The sequence below is a fragment of the Oncorhynchus gorbuscha genome, linkage group LG19, assembly GCF_021184085.1.
Source record: "Oncorhynchus gorbuscha isolate QuinsamMale2020 ecotype Even-year linkage group LG19, OgorEven_v1.0, whole genome shotgun sequence".
Taxonomy (NCBI): domain Eukaryota; kingdom Metazoa; phylum Chordata; class Actinopteri; order Salmoniformes; family Salmonidae; genus Oncorhynchus; species Oncorhynchus gorbuscha.
The window spans coordinates 76,449,613-76,467,735 of NC_060191.1; the positions used below are offsets into that span (position 1 = coordinate 76,449,613).

An 18,123-nucleotide genomic window follows, 5' to 3' on the forward strand; every position below is an offset into this window, starting at 1 on the left:
CGGGCCAGAAGGTGGAGACGGGCCAGAAGGTGGAGACGGGCCAGAAGGTGGAGACGGGCCAGAAGGTGGAGATGGGCCAGAAGGTGGAGACGCTAGAGGCCAGAAGGTGGAGACGGGCCAGAAGGTGGAGATGGGCCAGAAGGTGGAGACGGGCCAGAAGGTGGAGACGGGCCAGAAGGTGGAGACGGGCCAGAAGGTGGAGACGAGGGCCAGAAGGTGGAGACGGGCCAGAAGGTGGAGACGGGCCAGAAGGTGGAGACGGGCCAGAAGGTGGAGACGGGCCAGAAGGTGGAGACGGGCCAGAAGGTGGAGACGGGCCAGAAGGTGGAGATGGGCCAGAAGGTGGAGACGGGCCAGAAGGTGGAGACGGGCCAGAAGGTGGAGACGGGCCAGAAGGTGGAGATGGGCCAGAAGGTGGAGACGGGCCAGAAGGTGGAGACGGGCCAGAAGGTGGAGATGGGCCAGAAGGTGGAGACGGGCCAGAAGGTGGAGACGGGCCAGAAGGTGGAGACGGGCCAGAAGGTGGAGACGGGCCAGAAGGTGGAGACGGGCCAGAAGGTGGAGACGGGCCAGAAGGTGGAGATGGGCCAGAAGGTGGAGACGGGCCAGAAGGTGGGAGACGGGCCAGAAGGTGGAGACGGGCCAGAAGGTGGAGACGGGCCAGAAGGTGGAGACGGGCCAGAAGGTGGAGACGGGCCAGAAGGTGGAGACGGGCCAGAAGGTGGAGACGGGCCAGAAGGTGGAGATGGGCCAGAAGGTGGAGACGGGCCAGAAGGTGGAGACGGGCCAGAAGGTGGAGATGGGCCAGAAAGTGGAGATGGGCCAGAAGGTGGAGACGGGCCAGAAGGTGGAGATGGGCCAGAAGGTGGAGACGGGCCAGAAGGTGGAGACGGGCCAGAAGGTGGAGACGGGCCAGAAGGTGGAGACGGGCCAGAAGGTGGAGACGGGCCAGAAGGTGGAGACGGGCCAGAAGGTGGAGACGGGCCAGAAGGTGGAGACGGGCCAGAAGGTGGAGACGGGCCAGAAGGTGGAGACGAGGTTACGTTAGCTGTGGATTCATGAGGGGCCGCACCGACATCCACACCTCACGCCAATTTGTTTAAGATTCCCCCTTCTCGACAGCGGACAGACATTTTTACACTTTAGAATTAATTTTGGGCAATTCCACACACTCTGCCATGGGGCGCAGAAAACAATTTTGCCATTTTATAACTAATTTCCTGCAACTTTACACATTTTGACATAGGGTGGAGAGAAATGTTTGCAGTTTTAAATATGACATCTGAGTGAGACTGACTAACAAAATCAATGAGGAACCATCGGCAGGTAATTGGACCATGATTACTAAATATAGAGATCCTGGTAGCTCGACTAATTTACCAATCTAAATATGTTTGCTGACATGGACTAATTGAGTAACTGTCAGTGACTGACATGAGAGAAAAACAGCTAATGCACAACCAAATACTCTACTATACTAACTATACTCTACTATACTAACTATACTAACTATACTAACTATACTAACTATACTCTACTATACTAACTATACTAACTATACCAACTATACCAACTATACTAACTATACTAACTATACCAACTATACTAACTATACTAACTATACTAACTATACCAACTATACCAACTATACCAACTATACCAACTATACCAACTATACTAACTATACTAACTATACTAACTATACTAACTATACTCTACTATACTCTACTATACTCTACTATACTAACTATACTAACTATACTAACTATACCAACTATACTAACTATACTAACTATACTAACTATACTAACTATACTAACTATACTCTACTATACTAACTATACTCTACTATACTAACTATACCAACTATACTAACTATACCAACTATACTAACTATACTCTACTATACTAACTATACTAACTATACCAACTATACTAACTATACTAACTATACTAACTATACCAACTATACTAACTATACTAACTATACTAACTATACCAACTATACTCTACTATACTAACTATACTAACTATACTAACTATACTAACTATACTAACTATACCAACTATACTAACTATACTAACTATACTAACTATACTAACTATACTAACTATACTAACTATACTCTACTATACTAACTATACTAACTATACTAACTATACTAACTATACTAACTATACTCTACTATACTAACTATACTCTACTATACTAACTATACCAACTATACTAACTATACCAACTATACTAACTATACCAACTATACCAACTATACTAACTATACCAACTATACTAACTATACTAACTATACCAACTATACTAACTATACTCTACTATACTAACTATACTCTACTATACTCTACTATACTAACTATACTAACTATACCAACTATACCAACTATACTAACTATACTAACTATACTAACTATACTAACTATACCAACTATACCAACTATACCAACTATACCAACTATACCAACTATACCAACTATACCAACTATACTAACTATACCAACTATACCAACTATACCAACTATACTAACTATACCAACTATACCAACTATACCAACTATACCAACTATACCAACTATACTAACTATACTAACTATACCAACTATACCAACTATACCAACTATACCAACTATACTAACTATACTAACTATACTAACTATACTAACTATACCAACTATACTAACTATACTAACTATACTAACTATACTAACTATACTAACTTGCAACAGTAAATTGAGACCCAAACTGAGCAGATTGACGGCTCCAACAGTAACCCAACCACCTAGAGCAAGGTGACAGCTCCAACAGTAACCCAACCACCTAGAGCTAGCTGACAGCTCCAACAGTAACCCAACCACCTAGAGCAAGCTGACAGCTCCAACAGTAACCCAACCACCTAGAGCAAGGTGACAGCTCCAACAGTAACCCAACCACCTAGAGCAAGGTGACAGCTCCAACAGTAACCCAACCACCTAGAGCAAGGTGACAGCTCCAACAGTAACCCAACCACCTAGAGCAAGTGGTAGCTCCAACAGTAGCAACCACCTAGAGCAAGCTGACAGCTCCAGCAGTAACCCAACCACCTAGAGCAAGCTGACAGCTCAACAGTAACCCAACCACCTAGAGCAAGGTGACAGCTCCAACAGTAACCCAACCACCTAGAGCAAGGTGACAGCTCCAACAGTAGCAACCACCTAGAGCAAGGTGACTTGGCTCCAACAGATAACCCAACCACCTAGAGCAAGGTGACAGCTCCAGCAGTAACCCAACCACCTAGAGCAGGTGACGGCTCAGCAGTAGCAACCACCTGGAGGCAGGTGACAGCTCAAGCAATCAACCCAACCACCTAGAGCAAGGTGACAGCTCAGCAGTACCACTGAGCAAGGTGACAGCTCAACAGCCAACCACCTAGAGCAAGGTGACAGCTCCAGCAGTAACCTCCTACCTAGCTCAGCAGTAACCCTACCTCCTAGAGCTGACAGCTCCAGCAGTAACTCTACCTCCCAGAGCTAGCTGACAGCTCCAGCAGCAACCCTACCTCCTAGAGCTACCTGGACAGCTCCAGCAGTAGCCCTACCTCCTAGAGCTACCTGACAGCTCCAGCAGTAACCCTACCTCCTAGAGCTACCTGACAGCTCAGCAGTAACCCTACCTCCTAGAGCTGGCTGACAGCTCCAGCAGTAACTCTACCTCCTAGAGCTAGCTGACAGCTCCAGATGTAACCTACCTCCTAGAGCTAGCTGACAGCTCCAGCAGTAACCCTACCTCCCAGAGCTAGCTGACAGCTCCAGCAGTAACTCTACCTCCAGAGCTAGCTGACAGCTCCCAGCAGTAACTCTACCTCCCAGAGCTAGCTGACAGCTCCAGCAGTAACTCTACCTCCCAGAGCTAGCTGACAGCTCCAGCAGTAACTCTACCTCCTAGAGCTAGCTGACAGCTCCAGCAGTAACCCTACCTCCCAGAGCTAGCTGACAGCTCCAGCAGTAACTCTACCTCCCAGAGCTAGCTGACAGCTCCAGCAGTAACTCTACCTCCAGAGCTAGCTGACAGCTCCAGCAGTAACTCTACCTCCTAGAGCTCAACAGTAACTCTACCTAATAGAGCTAGCTGACAGCTCCAACAGAAGCTAGCTGACAGCTCCAGCAATAACCCTACCTCCTAGAGCTAGCTGACAGCTCCAACAGTAACTCTACCTCCTAGAGAGCTGACAGCTCCAGCAGTAACTCTACCTCCTAGAGCTAGCTGACAGCTCCAGCAGTAACTCTACCTCCTAGAGCTAGCTGACAGCTCCAGCAGTAACTCTACCTCCTAGAGCTCCAACAGAGCTAGCTGACAGCTCAAGCAGTAACTCTACCTCCCAGAGCTAGCTGACAGCTCCAGCAGTAACTCTACCTCCTAGAGCTCCAACAGTAACTCTACCTAATAGAACTAGCTGACAGCTCCAGCAGTAAGAGCTAGCTGACAGCTCCAGCAGTAACCCTACCTCATAGAGCTAGCTGACAGCTCCAGCAGTAACCCTACCTCCAAGAGCTAGCTGACAGCTCCAGCAGTAACCCTACCTCATAGAGCTAGCTGACAGCTCAGATGTAACCCTACCTCCTAGAGCAGCTGACAGCTCCAGCAGCCAACCCTACCTCCTAGAGCTAGCCTGACTTGGCTCAACAGTAACTCTACCTCCTAGAGCTAGCTGACAGCTCCAGCAGTAACTTTACCTCCTAGAGCTAGCTGACAGCTCCAGCAGTAACTCTACCTCCTAGAGCTGGCTGACAGCTCCAGCAGTAACTCTACCTCCTAGAGCTAGCTGACAGCTCCAACAGTAACTCTACCAACTAGACTTAGCTGACAGCTCCAGCAGTAACTCTACCTCCTAGAGCTAGCTAACAGTAACTCTACCAAATAGACCTAGCTGACAGCTCCAGCAGTAACTCTACCTCATAGAGCTAGCTGACAGCTCCAGCAATAACCCTACCTCATAGAGCAAGGTGACAGCTCCAGCAGTAACCCTACCTCCTAGAGCTAGCTGACAGCTCCAGCAGTAACCCTACCTCCTAGAGCTCTGACAGCTCCAGCAACACTACCTCCTAGCAGACAGCTCCAGCAGTAACTCTACCTCCTAGAGCTAGCTGACAGCTCCAGCAGTAACTCTGCCTACTAGAGCTCCCAGAGCTAGCTGACAGCTCCAGCAGTAACTCTACCTCCTAGAGCTAGCTGACAGCTCCAGCAGTAACCCTACCTCCTAGAGCTACCTGACAGCTCCAGCAGTAACCCTACCTCCTAGAGCTACCTGACAGCTCCAGCAGTAACCCTACCTCCTAGAGCTAGCTGACAGCTCCAGCAGTAACCCTACCTCCTAGAGCTAGCTGACAGCTCCAGCAGTAACTCTACCTCCTAGAGCTGGCTGACAGCTCCAGCAGTAACCCTACCTCCTAGAGCTACCTGACAGCTCCAGCAGTAACCCTACCTCCTAGAGCTAGCTGACAGCTCCAGCAGTAACCTCCTAGAGCTAGCTGACAGCTCCAGCAGTAACCTCTACCTCCTAGAGCTAGCTGACAGCTCCAGCAGTAACTACCTTAGAGCCTGACAGCTCCAGCAGTAACCCTACCTCCTAGAGCTAGCTGACAGCTCCAGCAGTAACTCTACCTCCTAGAGCTAGCTGACAGCTCCAGCAGTAACTTTACCTCCTAGAGCTAGCTGACAGCTCCAGCAGTAACTCTACCTCCTAGAGCTAGCTGACAGCTCCAGCAGTAACCTCATAGAGCAAGGTGACAGCTACCTCCTAGAGCTAGCTGACAGCTCCAGCAATAACCCTACCTCATAGAGCAAGGTGACAGCTCCAGCAGTAACCCTACCTCCTAGAGCTAGCTGACAGCTCCAGCAGTAACCCTACCTCCTAGAGCTCGCTGACAGCTCCAGCAGTAACCCTACCTCCTAGAGCTAGCTGACAGCTCCAGCAGTAACCCTACCTCCTAGAGCTAGCAGACAGCTCCAGCAGTAACCCTACCTCCTAGAGCTAGCTGACAGCTCCAGCAGTAACTCTACCTACTAGAGCTAGCTGACAGCTCCAGCAGTAACTCTACCTACTAGAGCTACCTGACAGCTCCAGCAGTAACTCTACCTCCTAGAGCTACCTGACAGCTCCAGCAGTAACCCTACCTCCTAGAGCTACCTGACAGCTCCAGCAGTAACCCTACCTCCTAGAGCTACCTGACAGCTCCAGCAGTAACCCTACCTCCTAGAGCTACCTGACAGCTCCAGCAGTAACCCTACCTCCTAGAGCTACCTGACAGCTCCAGCAGTAACCCTACCTCCTAGAGCTAGCTGACAGCTCCAGCAGTAACCCTACCTCCTAGAGCTAGCTGACAGCTCCAGCAGTAACCCTACCTCCTAGAGCTAGCTGACAGCTCCAGATGTAACCCTACCTCCTAGAGCTAGCTGACAGCTCCAGCAGTAACCCTACCTCCTAGAGCTAGCTGACAGCTCCAGCAGTAACTTTACCTCCTAGAGCTAGCTGACAGCTCCAGCAGTAACTCTACCTCCTAGAGCTAGCTGACAGCTCCAGCAATAACCCTACCTCATAGAGCAAGGTGACAGCTCCAGCAGTAACCCTACCTCCTAGAGCTAGCTGACAGCTCCAGCAGTAACACTACCTCCTAGAGCTGGCAGACAGCTCCAGCAGTAACTCTACCTCCTAGAGCTAGCTGACAGCTCCAGCAGTAACTCTACCTACTAGAGCTAGCTGACAGCTCCAGCAGTAACTCTACCTCCCAGAGCTAGCTGACAGCTCCAGCAGTAACCCTACCTCCTAGAGCTACCTGACAGCTCCAGCAGTAACCCTACCTCCTAGAGCTACCTGACAGCTCCAGCAGTAACCCTACCTCCTAGAGCTACCTGACAGCTCCAGCAGTAACCTCCTAGAGCTACCTCCTAGAGTAACCCCTACCTCCTGGCTACCTGACAGCTCCAGCAGTAACCCTACCTCCTAGAGCTAGCTGACAGCTCCAGATAACCCTACCTCCTAGAGAGCTAGCTGACAGCTCCAGCAGTAACCCTACCTCCTAGAGCTAGCTGACAGCTCCAGATGTAACCCTACCTCCTAGAGCTAGCTGACAGCTCCAGCAGTAACCCTACCTCCTAGAGCTAGCTGACAGCTCCAGCAGTAACTTTACCTCCTAGAGCTAGCTGACAGCTCCAGCAGTAACTCTACCTCCTAGAGCTAGCTGACAGCTCCAGCAATAACCCTACCTCATAGAGCAAGGTGACAGCTCCAGCAGTAACCCTACCTCCTAGAGCTAGCTGACAGCTCCAGCAGTAACTCTACCTACTAGAGCTAGCTGACAGCTCCAGCAGTAACTCTACCTCCTAGAGCTAGCCAACAGTGACTCTGCAAATAGAGCTAGCTGACAGCTCCAACAGTAACTCTACCAAATAGAGCTAGCTGACAGCTCCAGCAGTAACTCTACCAAATAGAGCTAGCTGACAGCTCCAGCAGTAACTCTGCCTACTAGAGCTGGCTGACAGCTCCAGCAGTAACTCTACCTCCTAGAGCTAGCTGACAGCTCCAGCAGTAACTACCTCCTAGAGCTAGCTGACAGCTCCAACAGTAACTCTACCTACTAGAGCTAGCTGACAGCTCCAGCAGTAACTCTACCTCCTTGTGAGCTCCCAACAGCACCTCTACCTCCTAGAGCTAGCTAACAGTAACTCTACCTAATAGAGCTAGCTGACAGCTCCAGCAGTAACTCTACCTACTAGAGCTAGCTGACAGCTCCAACAGTAACTCTACCTACTAGAGCTACCTGACAGCTCCAGCAGTAACCCTACCTCCTAGAGCTACCTGACAGCTCCAGCAGTAACCCTACCTCCTAGAGCTACCTGACAGCTCCAGCAGTAACCCTACTCTCCTAGAGCTAGCTGACAGCTCCAGCAGTAAACCTACTACCTCCTCCAGAGTAGCCTCTACCTACTAGCAATGACAGCCCAGCAGTAACTCCCTTAGAGCTAGCTGACAGCTCCCAGATGTAACCCAGTAACTCTACCTAGAGAGCTAGCTGACAGCTCCAGCAGTAACCCTACCTCCTAGAGCTAGCTGACAGCTCCAGCAGTAACTTTACCTTTAGAGCTAGCTGACAGCTCCAGCAGTAACTCTACTCTAGAGCCAGCTGACAGCTCCAGCAATAACCCCACTCATAGAGCTAGCTGACAGCTCCAGCAGTAACTCTACCTACTAGAGCTAGCTGACAGCTCCAGCAGTAACTCTACCTCCTAGAGCTCCAACAGTAACTCTACCTCCTAGAGCTAGCTAACAGTAACTCTACCTAATAGAGCTAGCTGACAGCTCCAGCAGTAACTCTACCTACTAGAGCTAGCTGACAGCTCCAACAGTAACTCTACCTACTAGAGCTAGCTGACAGCTCCAACAGTAACTCTACCTACTAGAGCTAGCTGACAGCTCCAACAGTAACTCTACCTCCTAGAGCTAGCTGACAGCTCCAACAGTAACTCTATCTACTAGAGCTAGCTGACAGCTCCAGCAGTAACCCTACCTACTAGAGCTAGCTGACAGCTCCAACAGTAACTCTACCTCCTAGAGCTCCAGCAGTAACACTACCTACTAGAGCTAGCTGACAGCTCCAGCAGTAACCCTACCTCCCAGAGCTAGCTAACAGTAACTCTACCTAATAGAGCTAGCTGACAGCTCCAGCAGTAACTCTACCTACTAGAGCTAGCTGACAGCTCCAACAGTAACTCTACCTACTAGAGCTAGCTGACAGCTCCAGCAGTAACTCTACCTACTAGAGCTAGCTGACAGCTCCAGCAGTAACCCTACCTCCTAGAGCTAGCTGACAGCTCCAGCAGTAACTCTACCTACTAGAGCTAGCTGACAGCTCCAGCAGTAACTCTACCTCCTAGAGCTAGCTAACAGTAACTCTACCTAATAGAGCTAGCTGACAGCTCCAGCAGTAACTCTACCTACTAGAGCTAGCTGACAGCTCCAACAGTAACTCTACCTACTAGAGCTAGCTGACAGCTCCAGCAGTAACTCTACCTACTAGAGCTAGCTGACAGCTCCAGCAGTAACCCTACCTCCTAGAGCTAGCTGACAGCTCCAGCAGTAACTCTACCTACTAGAGCTAGCTGACAGCTCCAGCAGTAACTCTACCTCCTAGAGCTAGCTAACAGTAACTCTACCAAATAGAGCTAGCTGACAGCTCCAACAGTAACTCTACCAAATAGAGCTAGCTGACAGCTCCAGCAGTAACTCTACCAAATAGAGCTAGCTGACAGCTCCAGCAGTAACTCTACCTACTAGAGCTAGCTGACAGCTCCAGCAGTAACTCTACCTCCTAGAGCTAGCTGACAGCTCCAGCAGTAACTACCTCCTAGAGCTAGCTGACAGCTCCAACAGTAACTCTACCTACTAGAGCTAGCTGACAGCTCCAGCAGTAACTCTACCTCCTAGAGCTCCAACAGTAACTCTACCTCCTAGAGCTAGCTAACAGTAACTCTACCTAATAGAGCTAGCTGACAGCTCCAGCAGTAACTCTACCTACTAGAGCTAGCTGACAGCTCCAACAGTAACTCTACCTACTAGAGCTAGCTGACAGCTCCAGCAGTAACTCTACCTACTAGAGCTAGCTGACAGCTCCAGCAGTAACTCTACCTTCTAGAGCTCCAACAGTAACTCTACCTCCTAGAGCTAGCTAACAGTAACTCTACCTAATAGAGCTAGCTGACAGCTCCAGCAGTAACTCTACCTACTAGAGCTAGCTGACAGCTCCAACAGTAACTCTACCTACTAGAGCTAGCTGACAGCTCCAACAGTAACTCTACCTACTAGAGCTAGCTGACAGCTCCAACAGTAACTCTACCTCCTAGAGCTAGCTGACAGCTCCAACAGTAACTCTACCTACTAGAGCTAGCTGACAGCTCCAGCAGTAACTCTACCTCCTAGAGCTCCAACAGTAACTCTACCTCCTAGAGCTAGCTAACAGTAACTCTACCTAATAGAGCTAGCTGACAGCTCCAGCAGTAACTCTACCTACTAGAGCTAGCTGACAGCTCCAACAGTAACTCTACCTACTAGAGCTAGCTGACAGCTCCAGCAGTAACTCTACCTACTAGAGCTAGCTGACAGCTCCAGCAGTAACTCTACCTCCTAGAGCTCCAACAGTAACTCTACCTCCTAGAGCTAGCTAACAGTAACTCTACCTAATAGAGCTAGCTGACAGCTCCAGCAGTAACTCTACCTACTAGAGCTAGCTGACAGCTCCAACAGTAACTCTACCTACTAGAGCTAGCTGACAGCTCCAACAGTAACTCTACCTACTAGAGCTAGCTGACAGCTCCAACAGTAACTCTACCTCCTAGAGCTAGCTGACAGCTCCAACAGTAACTCTATCTACTAGAGCTAGCTGACAGCTCCAGCAGTAACCCTACCTACTAGAGCTAGCTGACAGCTCCAACAGTAACTCTACCTCCTAGAGCTCCAGCAGTAACACTACCTACTAGAGCTAGCTGACAGCTCCAGCAGTAACCCTACCTCCCAGAGCTAGCTGACAGCTCCAGCAGTAACTCTACCTCCTAGAGCTCCAACAGTAACTCTACCTCCTAGAGCTAGCTAACAGTAACTCTACCTAATAGAGCTAGCTGACAGCACCAGCAGTAACTCTACCTACTAGAGCTACCTGACAGCTCCAACAGTAACTCTACCTACTAGAGCTAGCTGACATCTACAAGTGTCACTGCTATATGCCTTTAAGTGTAGCTAGGTGATGATTTATGAAATTGTTAATAACCACTGCGATAAGCCATTTTCTACCGGTGACTGTGTTCTTACCTGGTGGGTACCCTGGACTACCCGTTTGGTAGAGGTTAGGTGTGTGTTCTTACCTGGTGGGTACCCTGGACTAGCCGTTTGGTAGAGGTTAGGTGTGTGTTCTTACCTGGTGGGTACCCTGGACTACCCGTTTGGTAGAGGTTAGGTGTGTGTGTTCTTACCTGGTGGGTACCCTGGACTACCCGTTTGGTAGAGGTTAGGTGTGTGTTCTTACCTGGTGGGTACCCTGGACTACCCGTTTGGTAGAGGTTAGGTGTGTGTGTTCTTACCTGGTGGGTACCCTGGACTACCTGTTTGGTAGAGGTTAGGTGTGTGTGTTCTTACCTGGTGGGTACCCTGGACTAGCCGTTTGGTAGAGGTTAGGTGTGTAGTTGGGAGCAGCAGTAGGGTAACCTCCTGGGTAGCCTACAGAGGACAAGAGAGTCTTAAGGCTTCCCACGCGAAACAGTTTGAAACAGTTCATACATGATGAGAATTTGACAACGTTTTTGTTGCGTTTTAGTCTTCGGCAAAAGTTTTTTTTCCGGCTGTTCGTGACCACAATTTATTTTCTTGAAAACGAGCCGAAGTCCCACGCCCAGTTGTCTGTGATTGGTCAACAGTATGGATTCTTCAATGAAGTGTTTGTTTTCATTCAACGAGAGACAACAACAAAAAATTCACTTGAGAAACACCAAAGATCTTAGACAAACACCAAAGATCTTGGACATACACCAAAGATCTTAGACATACACCAAAGATCTTAGACATACACCAAAGATCTTAGACATACACCAAAGATCTTAGACATACACCAAAGATCTTAGACATACACCAAAGATCTTAGACATACACCAAAGATCTTAGACAAACACCAAAGATCTTAGACATACACCAAAGATCTTAGACATACACCAAAGATCTTAGACATACACCAAAGATCTTAGACATACACCAAAGATCTTAGACATATTACCTCAAAGATCTAGACTCCTCCTCGGCAAAAACATCAACATTAATGCCATATTTCTGGATTTATCTTAGATTGATTCGACTATTTTGAGGAAGTGCTACTGGGTAGGTTGTTGGTATGGGGTCTCAAGGGGGACAAACACTAAACATCATTCTTGTTTTTTTAGCTAAGGTATTTTAAGGGAGTACGGGAGCACAGATATTCACTTCGCTGAGTTCAGCTAGAAGCAAACCCAACCTATGTAGGAGGACGCAACACACACACACTGTCATACAACACACTCTGGGGTGAACACACACACACTGGTATACAACACACTCTGGGGTGAACACACACACACTGTCATACAACACACTCTGGGGTGAACACACACACACTGGTATACAACACACTCTGGGGTGAACACACACACACTGTCATACAACACACTCTGGGGTGAACACACACACACTGGTATACAACACACTCTGGGGTGAACACACACACACTGTCATACAACACACTCTGGGGTGAACGCAACACACACACACTCTGGGGTGGACACAACACACACACACTCTGGGGTGAACACACACACACTGGTATACAACACACTCTGGGGTGAACACACACACACTGGTATACAACACACTCTGGGGTGAACACACACACACTGTCATACAACACACTCTGGGGTGAACGCAACACACACACACTCTGGGGTGGACGCAACACACACACACTCTGGGGTGAACGCAACACACACACACTCTGGGGTGAACGCAACACACACACACTGTCATACAACACACTCTGGGGTGAACGCAACACACACACACTGTCATACAACACACTCTGGGGTGAACACAAACACACACACTGTCATACAACACACTCTGGGGTGAACGCAACACACACACACTCTGGGGTGAACGCAACACACACACACTGTCATACAACACACTCTGGGGTGAACACAAACACACACACTGTCATACAACACACTCTGGGGTGAACGCAACACACACACTCTGGGGTGAACGCAACACACACACACTGTCATACAACACACTCTGGGGTGGACGCAACACACACACACACTCTGGGGTGAACGCAACACACACACACTCTGGGGTGAACGCAACACACACACACAGTCATACAACACACTCTGGGGTGAACACAACACACACACACACTGTCATACAACACACTCTGGGGTGAACACACACACACTCTGGGGTGAACACAACACACACACACACTGTCATACAACACACTGAGGTGATCGCAACACAAAGACACACTGTCATACAACACACTCTGGGGTGAGCGCAACACACACTGGTATACAACACACTCTGGGGTGAGCGCAACACACACACACTGGTATACAACACACTCTGAGGTGAACGCAACACACACTGGCATACAACACACTTTGGGGTGAATGTATAGTTGTAAACATTGACATAGGAAGACCTGTGGGTGTGTGTATACAAGATTATCTCTCGGTCTTACAGTATGTATGCATATGGTTTTACCACACACAGCAGGAGGGGGAGAGCTCTCCTGTTGATTTAACACCTGTGGGTGTGTGTAGACAGTAGAACATGGTGCACACCAGGATACTACGGCATGTTGAGTGGTTCTGGCTGTTAACCGGTCTTCATTGAGAGATGTTTCACACAACCAGACAACTGGAATCAGACTATGTTTGTGTGTAAGTGTAATGATGAGATGAAACAGACGGCTAATCGGCTCACCAATTAGCAGACATTACAACCTCCAGTATAACCACTAACTAGACAAGGAATTGTTTATGTCTTCTCAGTGATTACATTGTGTGGGAGGAAGGTGAGAAATGAGAGGGATGGAGAGAGGGAGGGAATGAGGAAGAGAGAGGGAGGGAGAGAGAGATGGATGGATGGAGAGAGAAGGATGGATGGAGAAAGAGAGAGATGAGGAGAGAAGGATAGATGGAGAGAGAGAGAAGAAGCATGACACAGGCAGCATCCATGTTGCTGTGTGTGTGTGGTATGTGGAGGTGACAGCTGTGTGGTTGGGGACAGTCATACATTCTGATAGATATCACACTCAGTCCCATCACACTGTGACATACAGGCCCTGTTATAACCCTGGTATAGTGAATGGTAGCATCACACTGTGACATACAGGCCCTGTTATAACCCTGGTATAGTGAATGGTAGCATCACACTGTGACATACAGGCCCTGTTATTATAACCCTGGTATAGTGAATGGTAGCATCACACTGTGACATACAGGCCCTGTTATAACCCTGGTATAGTGAATGGTAGCATCACACTGTGACATACAGGCCCTGTTTTAACCCTGGTATAGTGAATGGTAGCATCACACTGTGACATACAGGCCCTGTAATAACCCTGGTAGTGAATGGTAGCATCACACTGTGACATACAGGCCCTGTTATAACCCTGGTATAGTGAATGGTAGCATCACACTGTGACATACAGGCCCTGTAATAACCCTGGTAGTGAATGTAGCATCACACTGTGACATACAGGCCCTGTTATAACCTCTGCATAGTGAATGGTAGCATCACACTGACATACAGGCCCTGTTATAACCCTGGTAGTGAATGGTAGGCAAGAAAAACGTAATTAGGTCTATAATCAATAGCCTATCTGATCAATACGCCTGGCTTCGTAAATCATCCATATCTATAGAAATAAGACACATCTTGATTCCGTTTGAGTGTTTAACTGCCTACTGTTTCCATGACGACATGTCAAGAAAACAATTCCACAAATGTGTCTGTTTTTAAATCTTTGCATTGCTTAGGGGTTTTACACTTTTTTCTAGGGGTAGAACGGCCTCTTATAACCACCATGTCATTATCATTAGTACTTAGTATAGCAGCCTCTTATAACCACCATGTCATTATCATTAGTACTTAGTATAGCAGCCTCTTATAACCACCATGTCATTATCATTAGTACTTAGTATAACAGCCTCTTATAACCACCATGTCATTATCATTAGTACTTAGTATAGCAGCCTCTATAACCACCATGTCATTATCATTAGTACTTAGTATAGCAGCCTGTTATAACCACCATGTCATTATCATTAGTACTTAGTATAGCAGCCTGTTATAACCACCATGTCATTATCATTAGTACTTAGTATAGCAGCCTCTTATAACCACCATGTCATTATCATTAGTACTTAGTATAGCAGCCTCTTATAACCACCATGTCATTATCATTAGTACTTAGTATAGCAGCCTGTTATAACCACCATGTCATTATCATTAGTACTTAATTATAGCAGCCTGTTATAACCACCATGTCATTATCATTAGTACTCAGTATAGCAGCCCTTATAACCACCATGTCATTATCATTAGTACTTAGTATAGCAGCCTCCATAACTACACTATGTCATTATCATTAGTACTTAGTATAACAGCCTCTTATAAACTACTCTATGTCATTATCATTAGTACTTAGTATAACAGCCTCTATAACCACCATGTCATTATCATTAGTACTTAGTATAGCAGCCTCATATAACCACCATGTCATTATCATTAGTACTTAGTATAGCAGCCTCTTTATAACCACCATGTCATTATCATTAGCACTAGTATAGCAGCCTCTTATAACCACCATGTCATTATCATTAGTACTTAGTATAACAGCCTCTTATAACCACGATGTCATTATTATCATTAGTACTTAGTATAACAGCCTCTTATAACCACCATGTCATTATCATTAGCACTTAGTATAGCAGCCTCATATAACCACCATAAACATTATCATTAGTACTTAGTATAGCAGCCTGTTATAACCACCATGTCATTATCATTAGTACTTAGTATAACAGCCTCTTATAACCACCATGTCATTATCATTAGTACTTAGTATAACAGCCTCTTATAACCACCATGTCATTATCATTAGTACTTAGTATAGCAGCCTCTTATAACCACCATGTCATTATCATTAGTACTCAGTATAGCAGCCTCTTATAACCACCATTGAGCTGTAGGCCAAAGACCTCATCCTGTTTAATCTTAATACCGTAACTTACTGTATAATTTAATACTTCTCAGGTTAGTGTTCAAATCTATCATTCATTTATTCATGCCATCACACAGCATTCATGATTTGAAATGCAATCGAGCATTTTAGTTTTAAAATAAAATAAAGCGAGCCTTGAATAATTAGCTTAAACAATAAATTAACAGTTCCAATTTCGGGAATATGACTGTTTTCGGTCTTTGCAGATTTTTGGATTGACGGTTCTGGTCACTTCGTGATGGACTTCAGAAGCGCCATTCCTTTACAGACAAGTTATATGCCCGTTCAGTGGCTCTTCTAAATGATCTCCAAAGAAGAGAAGGTTTTGTGTAGGCATTTCAATTTCGTGGTATCGAATTGGTAGTTACAGTCTTGTCTCATCGCTGCAACTCCCGTACGGACTCGGGAGAGCCGAAGGTCGAGTGCCAACCAACGCGCACTGCTTCTTGACACAATGCCCACTTAACCCGGAAGCCAGCCGTACCAATGTGTCGGTGGAAACACCGTACACCTGGTCAGCGTGCAGACAAGGACATCCCTGTCGGCCAAACCCTCCACTAACCCAGACGATGCTGGGCCAATTGTGCCCCATGGGTCTCCCTGCTGGCCAAACCCTCCAGTAACCCGGACGATGCTGGGCCAATTGTGCCCCATGGGTCTCCCTGCTGGCCAAACCCTCCAGTAACCCGGACGATGCTGGGCCAATTGTGCCCCATGGGTCTCCCTGCTGGCCAAACCCTCCACTAACCCGGACGATGCTGGGCCAATTGTGTACTGCCCCCATGGGTCTCCCGGTCGCGGCCGGCTGCGACAGAGCCTGGACCCAGAATCTCTAGTGGCACAGATAGCACTGTGATGCAGTGCCTTAGACCACTGCGCCACTCGAGAGGCCCTACACATTTCTAATAGGACCATTATTCTGCATTGTGAATTGATGAGGAATTTTATGATTTTCTCTTATAGTTTTAATGGGAAAAGGATAGAAAATGGCAATTTAAACATTGCTAGTAAGGATCCAGCAGGACACATTGTAGACCAGATAGATCTGTTTACTTCTGTCTACATCGGTTTGATGAGAGGGTGTTTATTGGTGGGTGGGAGCAAGGTAGTGTGTCTCACCTGTGTAGGCCATGTTCTTGGGGTTACCGTAGGGAGCTCCAGGCTGAACAGGGCTGTAGACGGGATTCATACCGGATAATCTGTTCTTACTGAGGGGGGGAGAGAGACGGGGGATAGGGGAGGGAGAGAGAGAGACATGGATGGGGGGATAGGGGAGGGAGAGAGAGAGACATGGATGGGTGGAGAGAGAGAGAGAGAGAGACAGGGATGGGTGTAGAGAGAGAGAGAGAGACAGGGATGGGTGTAGAGAGAGAGAGAGCGAGAGAGAGGAGAGAGAGAGAGAGAGAGAGAGAGAGAGAGAGAGAGAGAGAGAGAGAGAGACAGGGATGGGTAGAGAGAGAGAGACAGGGATTGGTGTAGAGAGAGAGAGAGAGACAGGGATGGTGTAGAGAGAAAGAGAGAGACAGGGATGGGTGTAGAGAGAGAGAGAGAGACAGGGATGGGTGTAGAGAGAGAGAGAGACAGGGATGGGTGTAGAGAGAGAGAGAGACAGGGATGGGTGTAGAGAGAGAGAGAGAGAAAGAGAGAGACAGAGAGAGAGAGAGAGACAGGGATGGTGTAGAGAGAGAGAGAGAGACAGGGATGGTGTAGAGAGAGAGAGAGAGACAGGGATGGTGTAGAGAGAGAGAGAGAGACAGGGATGGTGTGAGAGAGAGAGAGAGAGAGAGAGAGAGAGAGAGAGAGAGAGAGAGAGAGAGACAGGGATGGGTAGAGAGAGAGAGACAGGGATTGGTGTAGAGAGAGAGAGACAGGGATGGTGTAGAGAGAAAGAGAGAGACAGGAATGGGTGTAGAGAGAAAGAGAGAGACAGGGATGGGTGTAGAGAGAGAGAGAGAGACAGGGATGGGTGTACAGAGAGAGAGAGAGACAGGGATGGGTGTAGAGAGAGAGAGAGAGAGAGAGAGAGAGACAGGGATGGGTGTAGATAGAGAGAGAGAGAGAGAGACAGGGATGGGTGTAGAGAGAGAGAGAGAAAGAGAGAGACAGGGATGGGTGTAGAGAGAGAGAGAGAAAGAGAGAGACAGGGATGGGTGTAGAGAGAGAGAGAGAAAGAGAGAGACAGGGATGGGTGTAGAGAGAGAGAGAGAGAGAGAGAGAGAGAGAGAGAGAGATGGGTAGAGAGAGACAGGGATTGGTGTAGAGAGAGAGAGAGAG

General features: G+C 47.7%; 2 protein-coding genes across 11 annotated transcripts in view; both read right to left on the reverse strand.

Moving 5' to 3' along the window:
* The window catches only part of aplp2 (amyloid beta (A4) precursor-like protein 2), a 571,607-nt gene that overhangs the window by 102,437 nt on the left and 451,047 nt on the right, over nucleotides 1–18,123 (reverse strand). The gene's annotated exons all lie outside the window — the stretch shown is intronic.
* The window catches only part of LOC124006139 (protein FAM168A-like), a 46,643-nt gene that overhangs the window by 3,877 nt on the left and 24,643 nt on the right, over nucleotides 1–18,123 (reverse strand). Inside the window, exons 2-3 of the mRNA XM_046315946.1 lie at nucleotides 16,969–17,057; nucleotides 11,172–11,252 (exon numbers count right to left, since the gene is read on the reverse strand). Of these exons, the coding sequence (XP_046171902.1) occupies nucleotides 11,172–11,252; nucleotides 16,969–17,057 (170 nt within the window). The remainder of the gene's footprint in view (nucleotides 1–11,171; nucleotides 11,253–16,968; nucleotides 17,058–18,123) is intronic.